This window comes from Xiphias gladius, chromosome 6 (assembly GCF_016859285.1).
Source record: "Xiphias gladius isolate SHS-SW01 ecotype Sanya breed wild chromosome 6, ASM1685928v1, whole genome shotgun sequence".
NCBI lineage: Eukaryota > Metazoa > Chordata > Actinopteri > Istiophoriformes > Xiphiidae > Xiphias > Xiphias gladius.
In genome coordinates this window covers 26,630,869-26,658,259 of record NC_053405.1, presented here as the reverse complement: position 1 = coordinate 26,658,259, position 27,391 = coordinate 26,630,869, and the positions used below count along the sequence as shown (strand labels likewise).

Genomic DNA, 27,391 nt, shown 5'->3' with positions numbered 1-27,391 from the left:
TCTCCTTCCCATCAAGCCACTTCAGATGCTGACCATGAATGAAAACACTCAATGAAATAGACATAATGAGTCAGGAAATATCTTAATGACTTCCACTGGCTTTTTTTTTAGCCACTTAAAGCAGCCGTCTGTAGAATTTAAATGAGTGCCAACCCTCATCCTTAGTAGAAGTGCTTTTACATCCCTTTTGTACAGTCTTTCAATCTGAATATAAGAGTTTTGCTTTTAACGTCAGTATTAACCTGCTAGTTATTGTGAGAATTTGAATAAGATAATTTTGGGACTTACATCAATTAAGAATGTAGCTATATTCTCTGTTTATAATCACACTGTGACTGCTGATGAAGACTAGATAACCGGGCCAGCTGTTTTACAGTTTTACCAGTGATGGTGTTGTTTATTCAGTGTCAGACCAATTCTTGAATCAGGTGTGGATTTTTAGACTTGACTCATGTGGAGAGGGGAATTAATTGCTAATTGACTGCTAATTCTCAGGCTCTGACAGCCAGTTACTGTTATGCAGTAGGTTATTTTACAGTCATAAAGCTGTAATACATCAGTGCAAAGTGTTTTTTTTTTTAAATAAGCTCTTTCATTTTTAGCTCTGCCCTAGAAATGTGGGTAGCTTTGAATTTTTTTATGCTGGATGTGTTTGTCTGTTTGCCTCAGTCACAGCTTGCAAATTGTCTGGCACTGATTCAAGATGTAGCAGAATTCGAGAACTCACATTACCACTCCTGTACTCTCCCAGCACATCCATGTATATCTGATGATGTACATTATGTTTCTGCTTTGCTCTCTTTAACTTTAGCTAAAGCTCTTCAGTGGGGTTGACATTTGGAGATTGGTGAGGCGAAGGCAATGCAAGTCAGTACTACTTGCCCTTGTTTAGATATCAAACACATTTTGCACAACCTGGATGTGTGATTGTTTTCCTGGAAAATTTCTTCTACACAACATTAAACCAGAACAGAGTGGCAGTTCTCTTTGGTCAATGTGTAGCTGATTAGAAAATAATAATAATAATAATACTAATAATTATAATAATAATTAATAATAGTAATAGTAATAATAATAACAATAATAACTAATAATAATAACAACAATAATACTTATTACCTGAATATTTCCACTTAAGTGTCTTGACTGTAATTTCACACGGTTTGCATTTCATGTCAGCTTATTGCAACTGTAAAGTTCAAACTTTGAATGGTCTGAAAACATTTAAAGTGGAAAAAAAAAAGTGAAATTTATGGTACAATAAAACTTTTTTTGTCATTGAAAAACTGTCTTGGAAAAAGCTACTTTGCCATTAAGGCAGCTGTATGCATGTGGGCTTGTTATACATTTAAAAAAAAGATTATTTTATGCTATTTTTTTCCTTTGGTTGGACAATTGACAATATAGCAGCAGGCAGGGAACATGGAGAGGGAGAGGTGGATAGGACAGGCAGCAATGATCCCTAGCCAAAATCAAACCGGTTATATGGCCTGTGTATTTACCACTGGGCAACCAGGACTTTTTGATTGAGATGGCTTTTCATTAAAGATGCACACACTTGTTTCATAAAGATGTTATTTTGGCATACTAATCTTCAGAATATGTAGTATGCCTGTTCTTGCATTGGTTGAATTAGACCTATATACATGTAGATAATGAGATTTTCAAAGCATCACCAAGGAAAATAATACTGCAACATATTAATTTAGTCAGTATCTAGTAGTTGGTAAAAGGCCAAAACAGTGTGCACTGTGTATTACGAGCGAACATGTATTAAAATGAGTTTATTTTTTTAATTTTTTTATTTTTTTGTAAAGGATATAAATATTTCTGTCAGGTCTTAGCTATATATTCTTAAATAGTGTCAGTTAAAAAGAGACGTATGTATTAGGTTTTGATAAATGATTGAAGCAAACATTTCTTGGTAGTGCGCCTCACGATAAAAATGTTGTGTCTGTACACAGGTTTTGAAATGTTAACAGTACATCCAACCTCTTACCTACACCACAGGCTGTTGGAGACAGACAGCAAGTCACTGCGCTCCATGAATGGCTCCAGGCGGAACAGTGGCTCCTCCCTGGTGTCCAGCTCCTCTGCCTCCTCCAACCTCTCCCACCTGGAGGAGGACTCGTGGATTCTCTGGGGAAGAATTGTCAATGAGTGGGAGGAGGTGCGCAAGAAGAAGGAGAAGCAGCTCAAGGTGAGACCAGTGCACATGACTAACTGTGAAGTGACAGCCAAGTCTCGTGCTGACCTGCTTAAGAGCTTACTGAAACACGACTGCATTAGGAGCTTACTGAGACGCATTTGACTTGGCTGCTGAAGAAGAGGTTAAGGCAGTGGAGCTGTAATTTTAGAAATGCACTTTTTAGACATTCATTTTTGTCTGCATTTTTGATACTTGCCCATTTGAAAAAAATAACAGTATTTCATGTCCCAAAGAAAAGAGACAGGAGAACCCATGATACTGTTTCAGCAATATCCAAATGGCTTTGAACTTTATAAGAAAGTTAAAATCTAGGCTACACAGCCTTTCTTGTGATACACATATGTTTTACAGGCATATGTATCAAGCTTTGGCCTGTATGCTACAATGGGCCTATCTGTCTGAATGTTTACTTGGTCCAGAAATAATTTCTAAGGCTATCTTTGTCCCAAGTGACCCTGTAGTGTTGTCATTGAACTTGTTATTTAAGTTCTTGACATTTGAAGCTAATTTTAGGTTCCTTGTTTCTACAGTTACTCTCTGGCGTCTTGTGATAACCCTATGCCCAGTTACTGTCAGTGGTAGTTTGATTTAAACTGCACATGCAGTGGAAATTTGAGTAAACACAGTGACCACAAAACAGAAAACCCTGTTCAGTACTGTGTTGGACCACCTAACAGCCACAAGTCAAGGCAGGGACAGATGTTAAATGCTTGGAACAACTGCGAATGTTTGAAGGGTGTGTTCATTCTACTGCTGCGGTATTTTAGTTTGTTGCAAAGATATTCAGTGAGATTGATATCAGAGAATTGTGGTGGCAAGTTAATTAATATCAAGTCACCTGAATGCTTTAAACCATTGCTCAAGAACAGGGGCATCCTTTTGGTGCATTCATTTTTCAGCATTGAATTTGCTGTCCAGCAGCTCTACAGTCACGGTGACACTCAAGTGCGTGCTCAGCAACCGTAATTATGCCTTCCCTATAGTCTGTCACACTTTAAATCCATTGTTGTAATCCATTCACATACAAAAACATGTGTGGACATGGAATTGCTGTTACATGAACCTGATGATGAAGATAAATGCAAATGGGATGGAAAGGCCCATGTCATCTGTAGCGGCTGGTTTTCTGTATTTCTTGTAACTTCGTGTGTAAATGGGGAAGTGTTGCAAAGGACAAGTGAACATGTATGGGTGTTACTATGTAATTTAACAGAAGTAATGACCAGATGGGTGCAACTAGTCTGAGATGTTAATCATAACTGCTGAGGCCTCCACAAATTTGATGTCGTCTTCCCCTTGGTTTACAGGGAAACCCAGTTTCTGTTTTACGAAGGAAGGAACCTTCCTTCTTTTGCTTGTCAGCAAAATCCCCGATGTGTTCATGTTTTCAATACTTCATATTTCATCAAGACCTACTGCTGTTGAAGAGAAATCTAATTAGTTTAGTGGATATCTGATTAAATGCTAGATTTATGATATACATTTTATCTATGTTAGAGCCTGTCAAGTATTAGTGGGAATGGAAAACAAAGGTGGTTGGCTTAGAAAGCAGCCTTCAGTTTTCAGCTTTATTTCACAAATAGTCAAGATATGAGATGGTGCATTGTTCCAGTACAAAGTTTGGTTTGTCTTGTCTAACCTTTTGAGAGGGGTCCCCTGCTGAAAGCCTGTGTGGGTGGACCTTTGCTCCAGAGGCACCCTGGACTGACCAGATGCATGCATGCACACGCGCATTAACACACACACACACACACACACACACACACACACACACACACACACACACACACGCATGAACACTCACGCACACGGCCATGCACACTCCCATCACAGCAGGAAAGACCAGTCTTCCCTGTCAGGAAATTGCTTAATCAAATTGTATCAGCATTAGTACATGGGAACAAATCACACTAACGAATACCTCACTGAAAAAGTTGTATTTGGCAGTGGAAATAGTATCATTATGAGATGCACACTGCGTTAAAATGAGAAAAATAAATATTAGAGGGCAAAGCATGCCCATGGATCTGTCCTCTTGTAAGAAATACACGTGTCTTCTCTTTTTCTCCACATGAGGCTAGTTTGTTTTCTTACACTTTTACACTTTCTGTTATTACATTGTTCATACACTGTTTTTCTTGTCCACTTTTAGAAATGAACGAAGATAGGCCCCAAATGCCCATTTAAATACTCCATGTATGTCTTTAAAATTCAGCTAGAATAATATCAGTTTCACAAAGTATCTTTTCTTTTTCCATAGGATCTTGTCAGAAAAGGGATTCCTCACCACTTTCGGGCAATAGTGTGGCAGCTGTTGTGCAATGCCCAAAATATGCCCATCAAGGATCAGTACTCAGAACTCCTGAAGATGACATCCCCATGTGAGAAGCTGATTCGCAGAGACATCGCCCGCACTTATCCTGAACACGAATTCTTCAAGGAGAAGGACAGCTTGGGCCAGGAAGTGCTCTTCAATGTCATGAAGGTTAGCCTCAATTTTTGTCTGAGGAATCTGATTGTATGCAGATAAACCGATAATCATGTGTACAGATAACACAAAGAGGTATTTGGCGTTAATAGCACCTTCAGGTTAAAAACTGTAGGTGGAGTCCATTTACAGCAGACCATTGTAGAAACTTGTGCTCCTGAGACCATCACTGAGACTCATCCAGAGCTAATTCTTCTTACCTCAGGCATATTCTCTGGTGGACCGTGAGGTCGGTTATTGTCAAGGGAGCGCATTCATTGTTGGACTGCTACTTATGCAGGTAATAATCCATCTTCACCACATGAACACAAACACACTGATTCACCAGCATCAAGCAAATAGTTTTACATGTTTGACTGAACAACAAGGTAGAATATGAGGTTTGATTTCATGCTGTTATTTTTCCAGATGCCAGAGGAAGAGGCTTTCTGTGTGTTTGTGAAGTTGATGCAAGACTACAGATTACGAGAGCTCTTCAAACCCAGTATGGCTGAGCTGGGACTCTGCATGTACCAATTTGAGTGCATGATCCAGGTAGAAACCTCATACTCTGTAGTGAAAGGTTGCTGGGAGGTATTTTGACAGATTGACAAAATATAGTCATGTACAGTAGTAATGGTGTGTATCTGTATGATTTCACCCTGCAGGAGCAACTCCCAGAGCTGCATATGCATTTCCAGGCTCAGAGCTTTCACACCTCCATGTATGCCTCTTCTTGGTTCCTCACCATCTTCCTCACCTCCTTCCCTCTGCCTGTTGCCACAAGAATCTTTGATATCTTCATGTGTGAGGTCAGTTAAAAGGAACAGTATTCTTGTCCCTGTGTCTACTTACATGTATCAGTCTATAAAGAATTTGTATCTTTGAACACTTACGGAGATTTTGGACCGACATGTTAGACAACACTCTCCACCACCATCATCAAAACACCAAATGAGTGAATATCTTTTGGAAGAATGGTGTTCTGTCCCTCCAGTAGAGTTCCAGACATTTGTAGAATCAACGCCAAGGCGCACTGATGCTGTTCTGGCGGCTTGTGGAGGCCCAACACCATACTAAGATACTTTATGTTGGTTTTTGCTTTAATTTGTCACCTGCCTATATTTGTCATTCTATTTATTTTGCTTGCATTGTACTCCTGTGTTCACTCTCTATAGGAACTACTCTCACAGCTCTGTATTTGACTCTTGCACTTTTCTACTTTTGCTTTATTCTAATGTTTGTGATCTAATAGTTGAATGTTATCTTGCTGTTGCACTCAGTATCACTGTGGATAATGGCCTCAGCCAAACTGTCTAAAATGCAGTTGTTAAATCTAAAAAAAAAGGAAACGTAAACCCTTACATTAATGCCAACTGTTTTAACTCTGAAAAGATGTAAGGTTAACATTTATTCTACTGCTTAAAGAGTGACTACATACAAAATCCAAATTAAATGAAGTAGACTGTCATGGAAAGGTTATCTATTAGCGCCACCTGTTGGAGAAAACAGAAAAAACTATAGTTCACATTTAATAGTTACCGTGAGTTGTTTCATCCCTCCCTTGAGACCTGTTGGAACAATTTTTTAATTCTCAATCCTTTTTAAAGCCTATTCCACAGCACACCGGCCATCACAGAAGTGCTTTCGAAAGATGACTCCTCAGTGATTACTGGTGATCTCTTTCCCCAGGGTCTGGAGATAGTTTTCCGTGTGGGACTGGCCATCCTTCAGATGAACCAGACTGAACTCATCCAGCTGGACATGGAGGGAATGTTACAGGTATATATCACCTTAACCTCCACATTACTTGTCATTCAAGAATATCAGATTTCTGGAGCAAAACGTGCAGCACCCTCACGGGAGGAACCTCTACCGCACCCAGTTAATTGATACATCTATCCTCTCGACTTTTGACTGTGCACATGCTGACATTTGATATAATGGCTTTGAGGTTAGAGAAACACCTGACTAAGACATGAGTGTACACAGTTGTTTGAAAGTAGGGGGTTTATGAGTGTGGAGGAACTTATCCTGCCTCCGTTTACTGTGCTCCAGCACTTTCAGAAAGTCATCCCACACCAGTTTGACAGCGGACCAGATAAAGTCATCCAGGCTGCTTATCAAGTCAAGTACAATGCCAAGAAGATGAAAAAGTAAGCACAACTGTAACGTCCTCATTATACATCAATCTCCCCTTTCAAGTTATGCATTTATTTTTTACATGCGATCCTGGAAATGTACATCAAATTCTGATGGCCCATCTCAATGCAACTCACAAATCTTTATTGTTCAGGTTTCATCACTCACTTTACAATAAACTCCTAAATTTTTCTGTAACTGTGTCATAACTTTATGCTAACATTAAAGCCTTGGCTTTAATGAATTGTATGGTAGCCAATACTAATTTTGAGGTGTTGAAAATTTGTATTTCAGACTAAGATCATTGTAGCCTAATTGGCTTTATTGTATTTTTCAGATATTGTCATTGTTAATTAAGGCTACAAAACCTATAAATGTTGTATTTGTTATCTCGTTATTATTTCTAATTTAATGTTTGGGGAAAAAAATTGTTTGGTGACCCTTTATTTTATAGAACTGTAATTTCCTAATAAAAAGAACCATGTAAATTGGTACTAATTAATAAATATAGGGAATATTTTTTCCTATTTTGGATGAAAGCTTAATTTTAACCCAAGTAAATAATAATGGAAACTTTTTTCCTCAGCTGTTGAATTCCATGCTTGTCTGTGGACAAATTTCAGATTTTTGCGAGCCTGTCTAGGTTACACTAGCATTTGAATAGAATTGATTAATTAATTAATTTAAAGTTTATTAATTGAACACTGATTCTATTTTCCCTCCAGTTAATACCAGATTATATAGGTCTTTCCAATAAACTTCTTTGAAATTATTTAGAAATGAACCCTGTAAATTAAGGTGCTTCCGTATGTTTTTATGTTTGCATTATTTAAAAAAAAAAATGTTGGCAGGCGTGGAAAACAAATTTACAGATTTCATAACTTTTCCTTGAATAATTATTATGATATTCATCCCTGCTTTTATCACTACCACCGCCCACACTAGACAAATTTTATTAGGTCTTTATTTGATGAGCAACACTGATGTCTTCAACGATTCTCTGTTAAATTTTTTCAGGTTAGAGAAAGAATACACTACAATCAAAACTAAAGAGATGGAGGAGCAGGTGGAGATTAAGGTGAATGGAGATAGTTGAGTATGTTAAGTGTGAACTATGATACAAAAATGTCCAGAAAGCTCAACCATGCTGATTATGATGTATTGTGTTTTACATGATTTCGTATTTCCTTGATATGCAGAGGCTGCGGACAGAGAACAGGCTCCTGAAGCAGAGGATAGACACACTAGAGAAAGTGAGTGCATCAATGTTTGTCACAGGTGCTCCGTCACCAGACAAATCAATGTCCCACTGCTCCCTGCTCATCAACATTACATTAACCCATCCAGCTGTGTACGCTCATACATCATGCATCTCCTCCTAATGATGGAGTCTTGTCTTTCGCTAACTGGGCTGTGTTAGTTGAAAGTTGTGCATTTACATCTACATGATAAACCGTTGTTGACTGGTACGGTGAATTTTTTGATTGTAGAAAAGTTACCATCAGAAACAGAAGCTGGAGTTGTACTTCAAGTTATCTTGTTGTCATGGTGACTTTCTGTTTGGCTCTGACAATTTCATGTAGTGAAATTTAAAATTCACCAGAAACCACTAACGAAAGCAAAGACCGTTAACCAGTCTGTGGAATGTGAAAGTGTCAGCTTGATGCCGTCAGTTGGATACAAAGCACTGCATGCCAAGTTGCACCGTTTGTATCATTCTGCACCTTTTTTGTCTCTTTGAATGGGCACCACTGCTGCCAGGGTAAAGGCACCATGCATGAGGTGTGCCATGGATACCAAGGGTGTCTCCTGAACCGCGTTTGCCTGCAGGCAGGAACACTGTGGTCTAAACGAGTCTGTTATTTAAAACCAGCTTGAGGCTGCTGCTCTCTGATATGTCTCTGTCACTTAACTCTCAGGACCTTTTAACTTTTCACTAACTGAAACCATTCAAAAGCATGGGTGAATCACCAAAGCCCAGAGCTTCTGTTCAGTTAAACAACGGGTAGCTCCATAACACTGTTAATATGCTGCTCACTCTCTCAGCTTGAACTACAGCTGTCCTGGGCTGTTTCCTGTCTGAAACCTGTCACTTTGTTATCAGCACCGCTTAATTCTTCACTTTGTCACCAGCTCATTTGCACCTTCTTCACCACACCTGCATGCAATGTTCATTTTCTATCCCTGAATGTAAACATCATTCTACAGTCTGTAAACAGATATTTCCAGAGGGGAAATGAACATTGCATTTCTTCTCTAAAAACAATCAGTTGTTCCTTTGTGTGCTTTAAACTGTCCTCTGGATTGTCTGTCTCTCTCTCTCTGCTGTCTTTTGTTGATATTTCTGTTTTGTAGGAAAGTGCTTCCTTGGCAGATAGATTGATCCAGGTATATTCCTCATTTTCTCTTTACCTTTATTACTTATGTTGCACCTTCCTTCTTCCTTCTATCTCTCTTAGCTTTGCATGCTTATGATTAGCACAATAAAGGACACAGTAATAGTGCAGAACCTAATGAACTCTAATGATTATCCGAATTAAGAACTGTAATGGCTGATTACAATTTTGAATAAGTGCATGGAATACCACATTTTGGCGTGTCAGACAAAGAGACTAAGAGACTCAAAGATCATGCTGAAGAAAGCTAAGGAATTCAAATGTGACTCTCACGTTACTAGATTTAAAACAAGCATGTCATTAGAAAACTCAATCCCTCATCTTCCCTTCTGATTTGCCCACCCATTCCGCCCTCTCGTTTCACTTCTTGTCGTGCTCACTTCACTCCCTCCTCGGTTGGTTATGTCCCAAGGGACAAGTGACTCGAGCTCAGGAGGCAGAGGAAAACTACCTGGTCAAGCGGGAGCTGGCCACAGTCAAACAGCAGAGCGAGGAGGCCAGTGCTCAGCTGGAGCAGGCCAAGAAAACCATCAGGCAGCTCCAGCAGCAGCAGCAGCCACAAGCGGTAAGGAGGGCCACAGAGTCCCCAGCTGGCAGATTGCAGTGATGATTACAGCCATCCTGCCTAGTCTGTGTCAGGAGCTGTGACATCCAGCTTGGGATGTTTGCCAGATCAGTTTGTGATGTGCAGTGCTGAAACCTCGGGCTGACGATTTTACATTTATGCGCTGTGCTACAACTGACAGCTGGACCAGTAAGAATGTGTTTCCACTAGAGTTCGGATGTGTCACTGTTATCCGTCTCCCCTGACTTGTTGGCACATTTTGCCTAGCAACAAAGTCCAAGCAGTGGCAGACAAGAGCTTTTCTCACTTTGCACATCAGCTTTGGGTAATGATCTGTTTTGGCATGCATGAATTCAAATTGGGACATGGAGTACAAGACAGTTCAGCCACCGTTTAGAGTGATGAGTAAATGAATTTGTGAGCAGTTGTATCACAGGTGGTACATTTCACGCTTGGCACCCTGTTCACATAACATATCTCTTGACCTAACATTATTAATTATTGATGGTTGGATTCCAGATGGTAATGTGCAGACATTACCACGTTTTACATAATTTGCTATCTTGCTTCACAATGAGCAGTCATGAATTATATATGTGAAAGTGAAAAACAAAATGATTGCTGTAAGCCGAATCCTTTGTAGTGGAGTGTGAAGAGGCATTGAGGTTTCTTGTGTATTTCTGCCTGAAGAAAATATATACAGTGGGGTCCCAAAAGTCTGAGACCACTTTCCCATTGAAGTGAATGGGAAACATGATATGATATGATATGATATATGGAAGTTCCGGAGACTGTTTAATGGACTGGAATTATTTTGGGACTCTGGTTTATATTAGTGGAGGTTAAATATTTTGTTTTTTGTTCTCCTACTTTGCTGTCTATGCTCACTCAGCTGTCCTGTTTGTTATAGAAGGGAACCCCTAGGTACTCTGAGGAGTCTGTCCTGCAGCTGGAGAGAGAGCTTGTTCAGGCCCGACTGAAGGAGGCAGAGTCCCAGTGTGCACTCAAGGAGATGCAAGACAAGATCCTTGATATGGAAAAGGTGAGTTGCCTTAGACACTTTACTGCCTTAATCTCAGCCTGCACACAGTGTCATTATGTGACCTACTTACATCACTGTACACCTATTGCTAAAGTTTTAAAACATACCTTTCTTACACGCCTTCCTTAGAGGAACACGTCGCTACCAGATGAGACCAATGTGGCACGACTACAAGAGGAGCTGATTGGGGTGAAGCTAAGGGAAGCAGAAGCTCTGACTGGCCTGAAAGAGCTGAGACAGCAGGTCAGAGACCTGGAGGAGCACTGGCAGGTGAGCGCCAACATTCTAGACCACAGGACAATTTCGATACCAGAAAAATACAAACGTATTTGAAATGTAAATGGCAGTTTATTCATATAATGAGTTCTGGAACGGTGGACTGACTGTAACACCGGTCCTCAGCGTCACTTGGCACGCACAGCTGGTCGCTGGAAGGATAGCCCCAAGAAGAATACCTTGAGTGAGCTACAGGACGAGCTGATGAGTGTGAGGCTGCGTGAGGCCGAGGCCCAGGCAGAGGTCCGAGAAACACGGCAGCGGATTCTGGAGCTGGAGACACAGGTCAGAGGTTACATCAGCCTTCTAAGCACATTTACCTGATCAAGCTAATTTGTTCTTTTGTATTAATGTTTTGTCCTGCATTTTCAGATTCTTAGCATTTATGTCCGTATAATGCAATCAGTCATAGAAAATTAAAGGTATATTGCAGTATGGACACATCAGAATGCTTCATAAACAGTTAAAAAGCTGGAAAGGAGTAAATTCTGTACTTGTATTGTCACACAGTAGCCTTCAGATGGCAGTAGTCATCTGCAAAATAACCTGGAAACTTAAGTGTGAAGCATTGCAGTAACCAATCTCCACTTTTCTGTTTGGATATATCTGAAAATTTAGGAAATGTCAAGGTAAAAATAAATATTCTTAAATCTTTTATTTAAATGATTCCCAAACAGAATCAGATTCACAGCAACCAGCTGAGACGGGCGGAGCAGGAGAGTCGCTGTCTCCAGGAGCGCGTCCAAACACTGACAGTGCAAAATAAAGATCTGCATGTACAACTGCAAGAGATCAAGCGGAGACAGGCGGAGATGGAATGCAAGGTACATGTACAGCTCTGCTTCTGATCTGCAGCATATAACACCATGAGCACTGGGACAAGACACTACAGGTCTGATGTGGCATAATCTGCAAGGTATAATCCCAGAACTGTCAAATGTTGTGTTCACAATGTACATTTGGACAATATTACATTTTCTTTTAATATATAATAAGCTCAAGTTGTGGTAAGTTTTCTCCTGTGAGTCTGATTTAGCTGTAAAAACATTTGCGATGTTAGAAAATCAGTTTTGCTGCATGATAAGGTCAGTATCAGTATACAGGAGGAGGAAGTGACTTGTTCTGATAATATCTCACTGCTGATGCGTCTGATGATGCTGCTAAATTTCTGTTAAAACCCCATCTCTCAGGAATTTCCCCTTGCAAGATACACTCATCCAGAAATAGATAATACACACATTTTGTACAATACATGTTTTTATACTGGCCATTCAGCTTCTCTTGGGCTTGGGTCGAGCTGTTGTTAAAATAATGTCTTTAGCTACTTTTGCTGTTGCCTGAGAGTTTTGTCTGGTTTGTTTTTCTGCAGAGTAAGGAAGAAGTGATGGCAGTGAGGCTGAGAGAAGCTGACAACATTGCTGCTATGGCTGAACTCCAGCAACAGATCTCAGAGCTTGAGATTGAGGTAAAGTCCCAACACACTCCCCGCTATGATTCTCTGTAACATCACACTCCTGACTCTCCATTAAGCGTTGGGTTTCCTCACCTATGTTAAAAATATGTTAAAACCACATTTTAACATATTTAAACTTCCTTCAGACAGAGGAAAAAAATGTCCTGCACAGGAATGTGTATAGTGACAAAGTTTAGTTACAGTGGCTTCAGGAAGTATTTCGGCCCTTCATTTTTTTCCCCACATTTTATTGTGTTGTAGAATTGATTTCAAATATTTTAATTGCCATTGTAGTTGCTCTACAAAAAATAACGGCTACTTATTTTTGTTTTCCAGTTTATTGTATTTCAGATCTGGAAATGATTTGTCTCCATTTGTATTTTTGGAGAAATGTTAAATATTTTGGAATTGTGGGTGAAGATTTTTTCAGTCTCTGCATCTATTGAAATTGAGAAGACTTGCCTATATACTTACTCCCTGTTTGAACAAGTCTCCATAAGCAAGAGTGAAGAAACCAATATTTATCCTCAAACAAATGTAACGCTATGCACAACAAGGGTGACCAAAACAAATACAGGCCTGTTCTTACAGCGCCAGCACTTAACAGTAATGATTGATATCAAATAAAGTAATCTTAAAAAAAATCCTAAATCATTTTAGGCTTGTTTTTAGGATCAGCATTTGCAACATCACACTTTTCATATGAGTTGGGGTACGTTATGAACATGCCTCTTCTCCTTCTCCTAGGAGTATTTTTAATTTTGAGATGTCTGTTAGTTCATTGAAATTTGGAATTACAGAATTGAATTGGTACAGTTAAATGTTCCTTATTTCGTTGACTGATTTACACTTGAGGGGGAAGTGTATCTCTGACTCAACCTAACTTGTCAAACAGTGACCACGTATTGTGTCATCTTCTTTTAGTTGCCATGATATTTGTGTCTTCCTTGTTCGATTGCCAATTTATGGTCACCAAGTTTATACTTGGTTAGGATCGGCCACAGCTTTCTATCGTTGGCGGTTAAGAGATATTCTGCCAATTTGTAATCTCTGTTTAAGGACAGACAACATTGCAGTCTACTTTGCTGTTTAGTTTCTTCTGTCCAGTGTTTCAAATAGGATTCTTTACATTGTTTTATAATTTGGTTTATTCTGATTGGTGTTTTGAAGGCAGTGTTGTTGTGAGACTGGTCAGTGTGTGTTTAAGAAGGGGCAGTTAGTCTCAGTCTCGCACAGACATAGGGGTTTGGAATGGAGAGTTTCTGGAGATTTCAGGTTTTCAGATTTTGTGTGGTCTCTTTTGAATGTTAATCATGAGTGGGCATCTGCCTAACTCTCCTTGACAGGCATTTGTTGGTGTTTTTCTTTGTACCTGTAAAATGTTTCTGAAGAATTTTGCATGAAGAGATTGTATTAGGTGTTTATCCCAACAGAATCTCTATATAGGGTGTTCATCTATCTATATAGCAAAGTGGGCAGGATAACACTATCAAATATTTTAAGCCAGATTTTAATTGGAATTTGGAAGTTTTAAAATTTCCCTTATTTTCATTTAGAGCTCTAAAGAGATGGAATGTTTGTCAAGGAAATCTAGTTGTCTTGTATTTGATTCTTGACAATTTAAACTATAATGAAAGGTCGATATTTTAGAACCAACTGCAACAAAAGTCAGTATACCCTTCAAGAGTGAAATTCCATTCTTATACTTTTTCGATATTTTGTATGAAAGAGGGCAGATTTGGTCCTCCTGGACATGGATGGTACCAGTTGTACAAATCTGTGGAAAGTTGCCCTGCAATTCTTCACAGACGATTCTTTTCAGCTCCTCTTTGCTGGAGGGTTTTTTTGCTCTATCTTAGACTTTACAATACTTAAAAGGTGTTCTATTGGATTCAAGTCAGGGGACATACTTGGCCAGCTTGTAGTTTTCACTTTTTTATTCTTTATAAACTGTTTTGTGATTTTAGCATGATGGCACTATGAAAGCATGTGATGGCACTATAAGTGTCATCTCCGCTACACCTCAGTTCTGTTATTGGTAGCATGGCTCTTCTTGTACCTCCTAACCACTACTGAAACTCTTCCCTCTACCATCTCAGTGAAGTCTCACGATCCAGTTTCTTACTTCTTCAAGCAATTTCTTACCATATGAAGACTTGTTGTATTAGACACGGCTCAGACCAAAACTGAGAAAGCTGTGGTGTTCAAATGTTATTCTATAACCTTGTTCATCCAATTATAGCTTTAATTGGAAATCGCAGGTGTACTCACTTTTGTTGCATTGAGGTTGTACTTTGGGGCCCGTGATTTCAATGTAGTCTGTGTAACCTGCTTATTTTTAATTAGACATAAGATCCAACCCCCAACACTTCGACTTAAAAATAATACAATTACTTTAAAATGATACAGTTTTGAATTATTTAACAATTTAGTTATATTGCACAGGGATGCACTTCAGTTTTGTTGTATGCTGTACTGTATATTCTTAAAATTAAGGTTCCTCAGGGTTGTCCATGCCCCCAATTTGATTGCATAGAAAACGCTGCAGTGATCTACAGCCTTTATCTGCTGAAGTCGAACAGTTTTCAGTTGGCGGTGCTCACCCACCAAACATATAATGAGCTACCCAGAGAGCACAAGCAGCTTGCAAAATGCTTCAAACCCTTACAATTAGAAAACGCTACCCTTGGCTTCAAAACATGTTGTCTAGAATATGAACATGTAATAAATGGTTTTTAACATACTATAAGGTAGTTGTACAGATAAAAGTATTTACTAATGTATTTTTCAACAACTATAAATCTTCCTGTGGGCACCCATAAGTGCAGGCTTCTGTATAAATAGATCATGAATGATAATACAGTAAAACACAGTTGTTGTAATAATATAATATAACGTTTTCCTAGAAGTTATAATTGTTGGCAAAGTTTGTACACTAATAAACACTTAAAATGTCCTTATATCAGCATACAACCACATTATAGTGTATATTAAACCAGTTAATATTTATAAACTGCTTATAAATGCTAAACTTGGTGTTTTAAAGTTAAGTGTCATTGATTCGATTTAAATATCAGTTGCTTGTACTGGGTGTCAAACCAAAAACTTGGGTCCCCTTTGACCTGAGCTACAGACAGCTCTGTTGGAAACAGTTACTACTTTGGGCCAGTGGAGTAGGCTTTTTAAAGTACCTTCGTAAATGTACTCCTGAGTGTAAGGTGTTTCAGATTGTCTAAGCTGGAGACCCAGACTATTTTTAAGTATGACACCTACAAAACAACCTCCCCGTCTTCCCCTTCATAGGCACACTCAATCACACAGTGTGGTCTGAGGTTTGTTACTAAGTGACAGGGCAAAAACATGCAACACCAAAAATTTACCACTACCGCCTTCATACTTTTCAGAATCTGCATAATGAACTCAGAGTGTCTCAGTAAAAATTCACTTTATTTGCAAATTATGGTATGTTTTTTCTGTCAGGAGCAGGGTATTAAATCTAATGTCTGTCTGAGCTGAAATCATGATGCCAGCGTTGACTTCTTGGTCTGTGATTTGGTGGCCTGCTGTATAAGTTGTGGGTGAACATTTTGATTCATATAGAAAGGAAAAAAAAAATCACTTTCTTGGCTTCCTTGTCAGAGAAGGTGACGTGTGTTCGTTGTGACAAGCTGCAGCTTGGGTTTAATGTGAGAGGTCCGAGGTCATCATGGGATCAGATTAGCTTTGTCTGGGCCGGAATACTGAGTGCAGATTTCAGGGCAGTGGCCGATATCAATGAAGGGCCAGTCACTCTAAATTTGAAGGAAATGTGTACTTCATCTGATGATGATGCAGAGATTTACTGAACAGATTCATGATAAGCTCTAAGTAACGATAGAAAACATTGTCAGTGAAACTAAGGTCTATGTAGGATTCTTTCACTATCACAGTCATGGCCTGTGTTAAACGCCACAGTGCCACTGTCTCTGGGCTGATAGGAAGTGGTTTTCTCATCTTGAAGCAGAGACTCCACCATAGGTGACATGCATGGTTTATTTTGAGGTTTCTATGACATGCTGAGAGATTTATACTAAAGTTTTAGTCATTTACGGTCATTTTCATGTTTAATCTATATTTGTCATGTTAATGTGGGAACTGTATGTTGCATTAGTCTCACACATGTTAAATATGCTCAGGAAAAAACAAACTCTAACGACACATATCTGTAGTACAGCTTAAAATATGATGGCACTTGGGAAAATCATTTTATATAAAGCATATCTGTTCTTTACTGAGAAGCAGCTTACTAATAAATTAAATAGAAAGTTTAATCGGTAACTTTAATCATCGTTTCACGCTACAGCTGTGAATTTTCACACATCCTTCACAAATGTCTTTGCAGGTTCAAAATAAAGCATACGTCATTGCCACAACAATGGAGACACAAAGTGTAAAAATACTTTGAATGTGCTGACTGAAACAGCACATACTGTCAAATGAAATTCTAGTGCATTTCATGGAAACTTCTTTTGTTAGCTGTGATTTAACTCACTTGCTCTAGATGTGATGATAATGATGAATGTGATGGTCAGAGAATGTTTTGCAGATTATTGCAGAGTTCACTGTTGTCAGTACAGTAAACAAATTTAACTTCTGATACGTTTTCTATGTCATCGTAAATAGCTTACTGTTTCTCCTTTACTATTTTATGGCACTGATGGAACTAAACAAGGTTGAACAGACTTTTTGGTTACAGGAAAGTGAGGAAAGCTTTTTTTTTTTTTTTTTTTTGTGAGACGTTTGACATCCCCGGGTACAGTCTGACACCTGGTGATTCACACAGCTGAACATGAGGAAGTCTTTCAACTGCCTGCCCCTTTTCGTTGCAGTATTTTGGAGGGGTGAAACCTCAACAACAACAGATTCTTGGAATAATATCACTTGTTTAGACCACTCCTTGTGAAAAAAAGCCTACTGGGACCCACTAAACTCAACCCCACCTTAAAACAGGAATCAAAAACCCTATTTGTATTTTGGGTTGTTGCGTAGCCAAAAAAGACTCAGTCTCACCTCTCTACCTTGACACCCAAACTCTGCAGCGTGCTGTGTACAATCTTCCTTTTTTTGTCTCAGTGTTCATGCTGCAGCCTGTGGTTTGAGCTTCTCTGTGTGCCCTTCAGTGGTCTCACTGTAGAACTGGCAAGTTCAAGGGTGTAATTTAGGTCTGAAAGAGTGTATGTTTGTTTCCAATGCCTACAGATGTCTTCACTGAGGAAGGTAAACATCACATGGGCTGTTGAACTGTTAAAGCTAACAACCAGCCTCATCCCCAGGGCCCCAGGAGGAAATCAAGCACAAATGCACTGTCTTGTGTTTCCTCTAACATCTGTCACTTTGCTCACCCACCACACAGGTTACTTCGTCATGCTGCTTTTTTAGTAGTGGGGCTCTGGCATCTGCAACAGTTTGTCCTGAATGTGCAGTAGCTCACAACAATTAATATCAGTGGGTATTCATTAGGACAGATTATTGAAATTAACACAAACTCTTGGTATTTAAATGTATGCTGCATTTGCCATTTAATCCCAAATTTAATCACTTTGTCTCTGCCAATGGGTTGCCATGATGCTAAAATATTTTTTCCTCTCCTTCTGTAGGAGCGCCACCTGTATCACTGTGTGCTGTAGCTTTTTTGAAAACTCATATCTCTTCTACCAACAGAAAGAAGAAGGAAAGGTCCAAGGCCAGCTGAACCACACAGATGCGAGCCAGTACATCCGCGACCTCAAAGACCAGATAGCAGAGCTTCAACATGAGGTGAGACTCATAAAAGAAGCATCACATTACAACTAATCACGCTAGGTTATTTTGCAACTTTTTTTCCTTAAAGAGATTCAGATTTTGTTGTTGTTGTTCCTTTGATCTAGTATTTCAGAAGATTCACAACATTCCCTCAGATATGGTTTAACTTTGAAGCTAACAGATTAGTAGAAGTGTTAACTACACCCAGAGACTTCCTGTGTGGAGTTGCCATTGCGCACCTCTTGTAAATACCCTCACAGACATAACCTAGATGTTTCTGCAATAGGGTTTCACCAAGATTGTCGCACTGTAAAGCCAAAATATATTACAAAGGTGTACATACATTTAGAACTTAAAAATTTTAACTCAAAATTTGATAAAATAACAAAAATAAAAATAAATTTTATTTTTATATATATATATATATATATATATATATATATATATATATATATATATATATATATATATATATATATATATATATATATATATTATATATATATATTATATATATATAATATATATATATAAAATTTTTTTTTTTTTTCGGTTGTTGAATTCTGTTTTGGTCTTGTTTGGAAGGAGGAATAAGCTGACCCAACGTTCATTCCCCATGCCGCCCGCTTCAGACAGATCCCTAAGAGTGCCCAAAACCAATCTGGGTACAAGCACATTGGGAGCATTTGGATGCTTGTTTTTCATTTAATTGTTAACTAAATGTGGGTTTCATGATTGTGAGATGAAATAATGATACACAGTCAGCCCTAAAACTCAAAGATTTAGTATTAAGACCAGATGAAGTAAGGCAGAGGGTGGGTTTGAACCCTCATCCAAATGATTGAGAGACAAAAAGCTTACGACTGAGCTATTTGGGAAGGCATGTTCCACAGCATGTTTGGACACAAAATTTACTCATCCAGACAGTTGAATTGTCTCCAAGCAATGTGAACATTTCTTAATGATATTAAGCCAGTCACTTTAAGAGAAGGTTCCTGAAATTATACAGTGTTGTTTGTACTATCTTTATGATAACACATGCAACGTTTGGTAATGACTGATTCTTTCTTTTCAGAAAAGTAGCCCATTTTCTCAGTTCAAACAATGCTGTTTTATGTATTTTTTTATTTCTTCAAAACGGTTTGACGTATCAAATTTTCTTGAACAGCTTTTGGCAAGCAGGGTCTGTAGATGATTCGCATTGAATTTCAGAAGAATCTGTCAAATGGTCTTGGACAAGTTGATGAAACTAGGTATTTCAGACAGTACGAAAAGGCAGGAAGATCAATTTGCAAAAATTGATTATGTAGATTGATGAAAGCGTAATGCAGGAAGCAGGACAAAAAAGGAATTTTAAATTTACGTCAAGTAATTTCTGAGATACAGGCTTAAACGTAAACATCTTTGTTGTAGTGCCACCTTGAGAACGTTTGCTCTGAGGTTTTGTCCACTCCTTCACGACGTCATAAACCTACGTACTAATTTTCGTGTTGATTGGATTTTCACAGTGGAAATTAAAAGCTGCTGAACTTGATTTGCTGCTGGTAGGCACATTGATTAAGTTATCGAAGCATTATTTTGAGAAAAAGTTAAAAAATGTTACTATGAGTCACTTTGCTAAATTTCAACTTTTTCTTATGATTTGTCAATGATAAAACAAGCAATCTTTAGTTCTAGTCCCTCCTAGTGCTCTATTTGTATGAAACTTGGGGATCATCCAAAGAATGTCCTTAAGACCTAACATGCTAAGTTTTGTGAAAATCAGACAATGCATTGGCAACATATGACATCTACTCACTCCTGTTGCACAAACACTTCATACCTGAGAAAAATAAATAAGAATAATCTGAACAAAAACAATAGGGTTCAATCAGCTTTGCTGCTTGGACCCTTAATAATACCAATAACGGGTTGCGGATGACAGTTGGTATAGAACAGATTTAAAATTTGTTATTATCATAATAATCACTAATATCTCTGTCATAACAATAATAAAAGTAATACAGTATATGATAATTGTTATCATCATCAAATCATCAACCATCACTTTTGAATCCATTTGACTAAATACTGTAGTTGATTTGCCAAGAAGTAATGTTAAAGAATAAAGTTTGGTGTTTCCAAGCCAGCTTGTGATTTCTTCCTTCCGTGATGCTGACAGAGATTTTTGGTATTTATTTTTTCCAATGAAAGTGAGTAGTTAAGGAGTCAAGAGATTTAAACCATGTGTCTGTGAGGGTATTGGGAAGCATTGAAAACTTCAGTGATTACTGATGAATTCAGCTGACATCAGAGAAGTGAATGCATCTCCCCATATTCTCAGTCTTAACTCATCTATTACTCTTTTGTCCTGTATGTAACTATATAAGAAGGTCCAATGTCACGAAGTTGAAGTTGAAGATCTTTCCCCTAATGACGATTTTCAATTGATTAATGGTTTAGAAGCTTATCTTCATTGTTGAGATGGTTTTACATATTTAAACTGCAGAGAGAGGTTCTATTTCACTTCTAGCAGATCAGTTTTGTACAGGAACAATATCACATTGGTAGCCTTTTATTCAATGAAAGCAAGCACGAACAAAAAGTTGGCAAAGAGTCTTGGTGAACTGCGGTTAAAATTAGCTGCATGCATTAACTTCTTCTGACTCTATATTAAGGCAGTGTAGTCACACAATCATTTCCCTTTCTCTTGGTTTTGCCTTATGGTCATCTTGGGTTAAGCGTGGCCTGTTATGAATCATGCTAACTCAGTCATTTGGATTGAGCAAAGCTGAAAGTGGAGAACGGCTCAGTACCAAGTCCCACCTTCATCCTCCTTCACAATCTACATTAAAACCTGCATCATATTGCTGGAAATTTTGACTGCAGCCAGACAGACGCAGATTGCATCACAATTTCCTTTATGTGGGGAGGCAGACTCCTAAGTTTAGACAGGTGCAGGTCAATGTGGGCTATTTTTGTTATTGTGTGTATTGTACTGAACTGGCCTCTGAATGCGTCTCTTCCTACATGTCTGTTGCATGGCAGGCTGTCCAAGGTGAGTTGGTACACATGTCATGTAACCTCCAGTGGTTGAAACCTGACCTCATGTTGACCCTCACATCACTGGCTCTGTGGCCCCCATCATAACCCCATTTAGATCTGTTTAATTCTCAGTAAGGGAGACGGTCCTGGATGGTTACATAGAAAAGCCTGGGCAAGTGATGGTGCACTGCTCTAAATTAGAGGTGGGGAAGTTAACCTGGTGTACAATGGTCAAACCACCCACATAGTCTTCATGCTTTTAGTCTTTTCACTTGTAAAACCTGTTAGAAAACACATAAACCGTATGAATAAACCGGATAAACCGTAAATCTTAGTATGGTTTGTCAAAATTTGTTTCTGAGTGGAGCTAGAAGGACCCCATTACTTCTCCTTGCCGCTAACGGAGGAAAAAAACCCCAGCAAGAACTGCAGTTTAACAGTAGGTGCAAAATACATTTTCCTCAATCAGCCACAAAGGGCAGTAAGCCCATTCCGGCTCAGTTCACCAGAATGATGCAAAGTAGACAATGTACTTAAAAGACTAACTTGGACAAGCCACATAAAGGTGAAATTTATGTTTTATCCAAAGAGTTTTGGTTTTACAAGAAATAAAAAGACCTACTGAATAAAGACTATCTGGTTGGCTCGGAAAATATATGTTGGGTTAACTTCCCACCTCTGATAAACAGCAGAGCACAGCCAGTGCCCTGACCTTTTTAATAGGACACATTCAAGACTGTTTCCCAAGCAGTCCCAAACAAAGCCTTGAAGAAATTACTAAACAGTTTTGTCCCAAATCCATACTACATACTGATTCTAAGGAAGTTTTGAATATGTAGTAAATCCACACTGGAAATGTGACAAAATACAGTACACTCACCAGAGATGTCAGTGTGCACACAAAATTGGCTTTTTGACTGTGCAGTTGATTGAATCTATTGTCCTGTTATATAAAGAATAAAGGAAAAGCAGAGTTACTCACAGCTGGATAAAGCTCAAACTAATTGTTGAAGGTTGTTGAAAAAACTCCAGAAAGATCTCAGAAAACAAAATATAAAGCATTAAATCTTAGCAAAACCATTTTGTTTTTAACTTACATTGATTTTTTTTTTTAATACTAATTTTAAAAAGTATACATTATACTATTGCAATGTAGTATAGAATTGGGGCTCATATCTTACCACGTTATTCCCTTGTGGTTTTTGGTTCAATTGCTGCCTGCATGTCAGATTTGTGAAGGACATCCCATTGTATTTGTGCCAGTGATACTACTAGAATATCACTGACTGCCATAGATTTTACCATATTGTGTGTGTCTGTTCAGGATGTATATTTCAGTCTTTGTTTTCTCCCTCAGAAGTTACACATCTGTGTATTTCTCATTTTTGCATGCAGGATATGAGTCTTTGCATTGCTCCTAATACTCATCATGCTTACTCCCACAGATTTGCTGCTTAAAAGGGCAGAGGGGCTTGGCCAATCAGCCCACTTTTGATGGGATTCACATCGTCAATCACTATGTGGAGGATGATGAGTCTTACCAGTCTTCAGATGAAGATGGAGTCAAAGACCCCACCCACAAGGAAACCCATCGGAGGAGCAGCGGCCGTATCAGACTGCGCCCCAACCTCGGAGACACCGATAGCGAGGAGGAGGACGGGGAGGCCCTGCGACTCTCTGTACCTCAGAGTGGCAGCCACAAGTCCACCACTGTGTGACAAGTGTCCGCTGGCTGCTAAAGTCGGTACACAGGCTGTTAGCACTCAATGAGGAAGAGAGGATGTCTCCAGCAGCCATTTCAGAGAAGAAGTCTGGATCTGCAGTTCTGAATTTCAGAAAGGAAATGCATCATCATTTCATATCATGAGAATCACACTTATGGATTTAGTTTTTCATTGTTTACCTCCATTTTGTAGTTTTCTTGTTATCTTCTTGAAAGCAGCAAACACCTGACAGCTGGCAGATCATTAGTCTGGACCTCAGCAGATAATTAAATAATGTGGAACGTTTCAAACTACTTGGCCACAGAGACCAGAGGAGGAGGAGGAGGAGGAGGAGGAGGAGGAGGAGGAGGGATGAGGGGTTGGAGGGGGGTCGTAGTCTGCCTGTCACTCCTCACCTTCCCCTCCTGTCGGTACAACACAGAGAAAGAGACTGTGCAATAAAACATTTTATGTTATACTACATACTTCATCAAACGTATTTTTATATTTTTTAAATCATTTTATAAATGAACATCAAAATGTATTGATGCCGTTACTACTAAGTGTCCATCATGCAGAAAGCAGAATAGTAAGAGTGCTGTGTGCGTGTGTGTGTGTTTGTGTGTGTGTGTGTGTGCGCGCGTGTGTGTGTGTGTGTGTGTATATGTATATGTATATGTATATGTGTATGTATGTATGTATGTATGTATGTATGTATATTTATGTATGTATATGTGTATATACATATACGTGTATATGTGTATATACGTATACGTGTATATGTGTATATATATATGTGTATATATATATATATATATATGTGTATATGTATGTATATGCACACATATATATGTATGTATATGCACACATATATATAAATGTGTATATACACATATATACGTGTGTGTGTATACGTGTGTATATGCACACATATATATAAATGTGTATATACACATATATACATGTGTGTATATGTATATATATAATATGAGTCTTGACAAGCGTCTCCAAGCCACTTGTATCAGCCAGCGTTGACCTGAGGTAATGATGACTTTTAGGCCTTAGCACATACCGCATGCCTTTTCACCAGGGCTGGTGTATCACAGGCTCAATGTGACATCTGCATACTTGTAGATATGTAAATGTGTATTATGGTTGTTTTTTTTTGTTTTTTGTTTTTTTTCCAGCTCCTTTTGAACTTGAACATATGTATCTTACTGCATATCTGACGTTTAGAATATATTTTACAATTCAGATAAAAGGGACATACAGTATGTTTAATATGGTTACACAAACAACAAATCCTGTTTTTGAGATTAGTGAGGTAATTTCCTGTTAACAGAAAGAATAACCGATCTTTCCTCATTAGAAGACGTCAGCTTGTTTTCAGAGCAGTTTACATGACTAATAATCACAGAAGAGGACAGATTTATTTCCGTACTACTATTGCCATTGTAGTGCTTTCTCTGAAAGCATCCCAACTTTACCCTCCCCATTGGCTGATGAGTCAAACGTGAGTAATGTCTATCTTATGCTTTGTGTATCACAGATTTGCAAGCAAATGGATGACAGTCCTAGGGAACTTGACTTGGGACATAAAACCGAGACAAGACAACATACATTCGTACACTTTATAACACAATCCGGAGAAGAACCGAGAGTTGTACCAAAGTAAGCACTACATTCTGTATTGTGCTCATTCACGCGCCAGTTCCACTCCATTTCATGTGTAAGGACCTGGATGCGTAAGCCTCTGAATTTCTCTGAATGTCCATATTGAACACTAACTCCTTTATTCACTGAAAGACAGTCAGTTCCAGGAAACAGAAAAGATTGTGACTTTGAGTGGGTAATGATAATGTCCCTTTGATGAACAAGATACCCTCTGTTGTTTGATGGGAGAGGAACACTTTATGGCACTTTTGAGTCTGCAGTGCAGTAAGGACACACATGGCAACACTATGGAGCAGTCAGCACACTCTTGAGACTAAATGAGATTGTGTGTGTGTGTGTGTGTGTTTGTTTGTGTGTGTGCTGAGTTCATAATAAAATGTTTGATAAAATCCGTGCCTGGTGTCTCTTCGTGGTGGCAGCAGACCTCGGCCTCCTCACACAGACTGAAATGCCTTCAGATGACTGAGAGTGCATGTGGGATGTTTTAGTCTGAAAACTGCCTTCCTCTGTAAAGATTATTGCTTAGAGTGACTGTTTCAGGAAGTGGTTTCTCGCGGTTTTCAGAGCTGAGCCTCAACTACCAATCATTTAATGCACTAAACCACATTTTAAAAGAGCATTTCTCGTCGGACAACTCTGAAAGATTAAGCAGGTTTGTATTATTACCAAATGCTGATGGTGTGTTTTTTTTTTCTTCTTTTTTTTTTTTCTTTACTGGACAGTAAGGGCAGTCTAGCTGTGACGGCCAGTGAACTGTGAGCTCAGTGTGATGTGATGTTGTATTTTATACTGCAGTGATTGATCATGCTTGCGGATATTTTGAACAGGCATTTCATGGCGCCGTGAAAGTCGTTTAGAGTTTTCTTCAGAATTTAACAAGCTGGCTGCAATACCTCAGCACTGTAGGGAAACAGCTTCGGCTCACCTTCTTCTCGTACCTGTCAAACAGACATGCCCGCGATTATGTTGCCATATAAACACGATTTGGATCGTTTCAACCATAACCGTCAAGTTTGGATTTGCAATTAACATTACCCGATCTTTAGAGCAAGTCTCCTTCGTTGGAAAAGATAAGACCCACTATAAACTACACGCTACTATTTACAGTTCCTAAATATATATGTATGTGTTAAATAGCCTTATATTTGTCCAAATTGTGAGTCGGGTCCCGAAATGTTCATCATAACAAGAGACGTTAAAATCAGACACTGCGGTTCCATATGGGAGGCGATGAATCATTCGGGGTTCTGACCGGTCGAGGCATCTCCTAAAAGCTGAACCTCACCAGGGAGCAGGACATAGATACAGTAACTTCTGCAGAAGCAGGCTGAGGAGGAAATTCATCGAATCTGGGCAGGTAAAGCAGCCGAACGTGAACAAAAATAAGTTCAGACAAACGTTGGCTTCTGCAGGAGTACGGGAAATATTAATAGTAATAATAATAATGACAACAGTAATAATAGCAATAGCAACAACATTAGATCTCTTGTATTGAACTCTTTTTCCTCTTACGGCAGGATGGCATCCTTGCTTCTTATTACGTCGCCTTGCGAAACTCCTCTCCTTCGCCCCTATCGGCTCGCTCCGGGCAGCCGAGCCCGCCGCCTTGGACCTTTATCGGTCCCGGCCCCCTATCGTGACCAGCGCGGCGTCCGGATGCCACGGCCGTGGCGCGGCTAATCGCGCCGGGGCACGCCAAGCTTTGATTTCCTGTGCCTCGCTCGCCGATAGGCCGGTCGGCCCTGCAGCCCACGGATGCGCGCCGTGTGGGCTGCATCTCACAGCTGCCAGACCGGGTCCAAACGGGCAGTGTGCGTGCCAGGGCTTGATACAGCCCCCCCCCCCCCCCCAACCCCAACCCCCCGATCCCCGTTCGCAGTTTTGTGTTTTAGTGGAGGGAAGCTCTAAGATTCGACATGAGCTGATCAACTGACAGATCGAAAATGTTAAAAGTCACCCAGTGCGGGGGTTCAGTTCCGCTCTGTGGGGACAAACTCTTAAATCTTGAAATCCACATACAGTTCCAGTTAAATGTGGATTCGATTCACACTGAACGCTGCGCCCACTCCGTCGCCCTAAAGGTTAAGGGACGCGTTTGCGGCACCCGCGGCGGACTCACTGCCTTGGCCTCTGCCCTGTCGCCGGGCGCGCAATGACGCCGAGCAAGCCGCTGCCATCCGCGTCCTGGGCGGACGGGGGGAAACCCGTGCGTCTCCGTCGCCGCCCAGGGCAACGTGAAGCGGTCGCCGTGAGGACGGCGACGGTCGGTCGCATGACGACAGTCCGCGGCCTCAACTGACCAGCGGACCGGGGCCAAGCTGCAGCCCGAACCGTGTCAGGTGTGGGACCCCTGGAGTCCGCAGGTTTAATCCCGAGGAAAATGAATGTGCTTTTTATGGGGAGGCTGTTCTTACTATTAAATTACTCTGTTTTATTTTAGGCAGGATTCGGCCAAAACACACACACCTGACAAAACCTGCGGGGTTTGGTCAAATTGTAGTGTTGCTGAAATTGTACTTAAAAGCGACCGTGATCTATAGTAAGAGAGGAGGACACGGTCGGTTCAGAGTTTCCACCACCCATTATATTTTACCACTACGTGCTACATGCAGACTCTCGGCGAGGCGCCCTGGGGTGCGCCTCCGCGTTTCCTCTCCCT

At 39.6% G+C, this 27,391-nt stretch overlaps 1 protein-coding gene across 5 annotated transcripts in view; it reads left to right on the top strand.

Annotated features, from left to right (window-relative positions):
• Positions 1 to 23,414, top strand: part of evi5b (ecotropic viral integration site 5b) — a 36,431-nt gene extending 13,017 nt beyond the window's left edge. For 4 of the 5 annotated variants that reach the window (XM_040128443.1, XM_040128442.1, XM_040128445.1 and 1 more), the window contains 18 exons: positions 2,011 to 2,200; positions 4,470 to 4,694; positions 4,903 to 4,977; positions 5,106 to 5,231; positions 5,345 to 5,488; positions 6,369 to 6,458; positions 6,735 to 6,832; positions 7,836 to 7,896; positions 8,018 to 8,071; positions 9,174 to 9,206; positions 9,627 to 9,779; positions 10,690 to 10,821; positions 10,951 to 11,091; positions 11,224 to 11,382; positions 11,775 to 11,921; positions 12,467 to 12,562; positions 18,251 to 18,346; positions 22,801 to 23,414. In XM_040128443.1, coding sequence (XP_039984377.1) covers positions 2,011 to 2,200; positions 4,470 to 4,694; positions 4,903 to 4,977; positions 5,106 to 5,231; positions 5,345 to 5,488; positions 6,369 to 6,458; positions 6,735 to 6,832; positions 7,836 to 7,896; positions 8,018 to 8,071; positions 9,174 to 9,206; positions 9,627 to 9,779; positions 10,690 to 10,821; positions 10,951 to 11,091; positions 11,224 to 11,382; positions 11,775 to 11,921; positions 12,467 to 12,562; positions 18,251 to 18,346; positions 22,801 to 23,073 — 2,293 coding nt within the window. In that variant the 3' untranslated portion in view covers positions 23,074 to 23,414. The remainder of the gene's footprint in view (positions 1 to 2,010; positions 2,201 to 4,469; positions 4,695 to 4,902; positions 4,978 to 5,105; positions 5,232 to 5,344; positions 5,489 to 6,368; positions 6,459 to 6,734; positions 6,833 to 7,835; positions 7,897 to 8,017; positions 8,072 to 9,173; positions 9,207 to 9,626; positions 9,780 to 10,689; positions 10,822 to 10,950; positions 11,092 to 11,223; positions 11,383 to 11,774; positions 11,922 to 12,466; positions 12,563 to 18,250; positions 18,347 to 22,800) is intronic. The other variant, XM_040128446.1, reaches the window with a different exon arrangement.
• Positions 23,415 to 27,391: the final 3,977 nt, after the last annotated feature.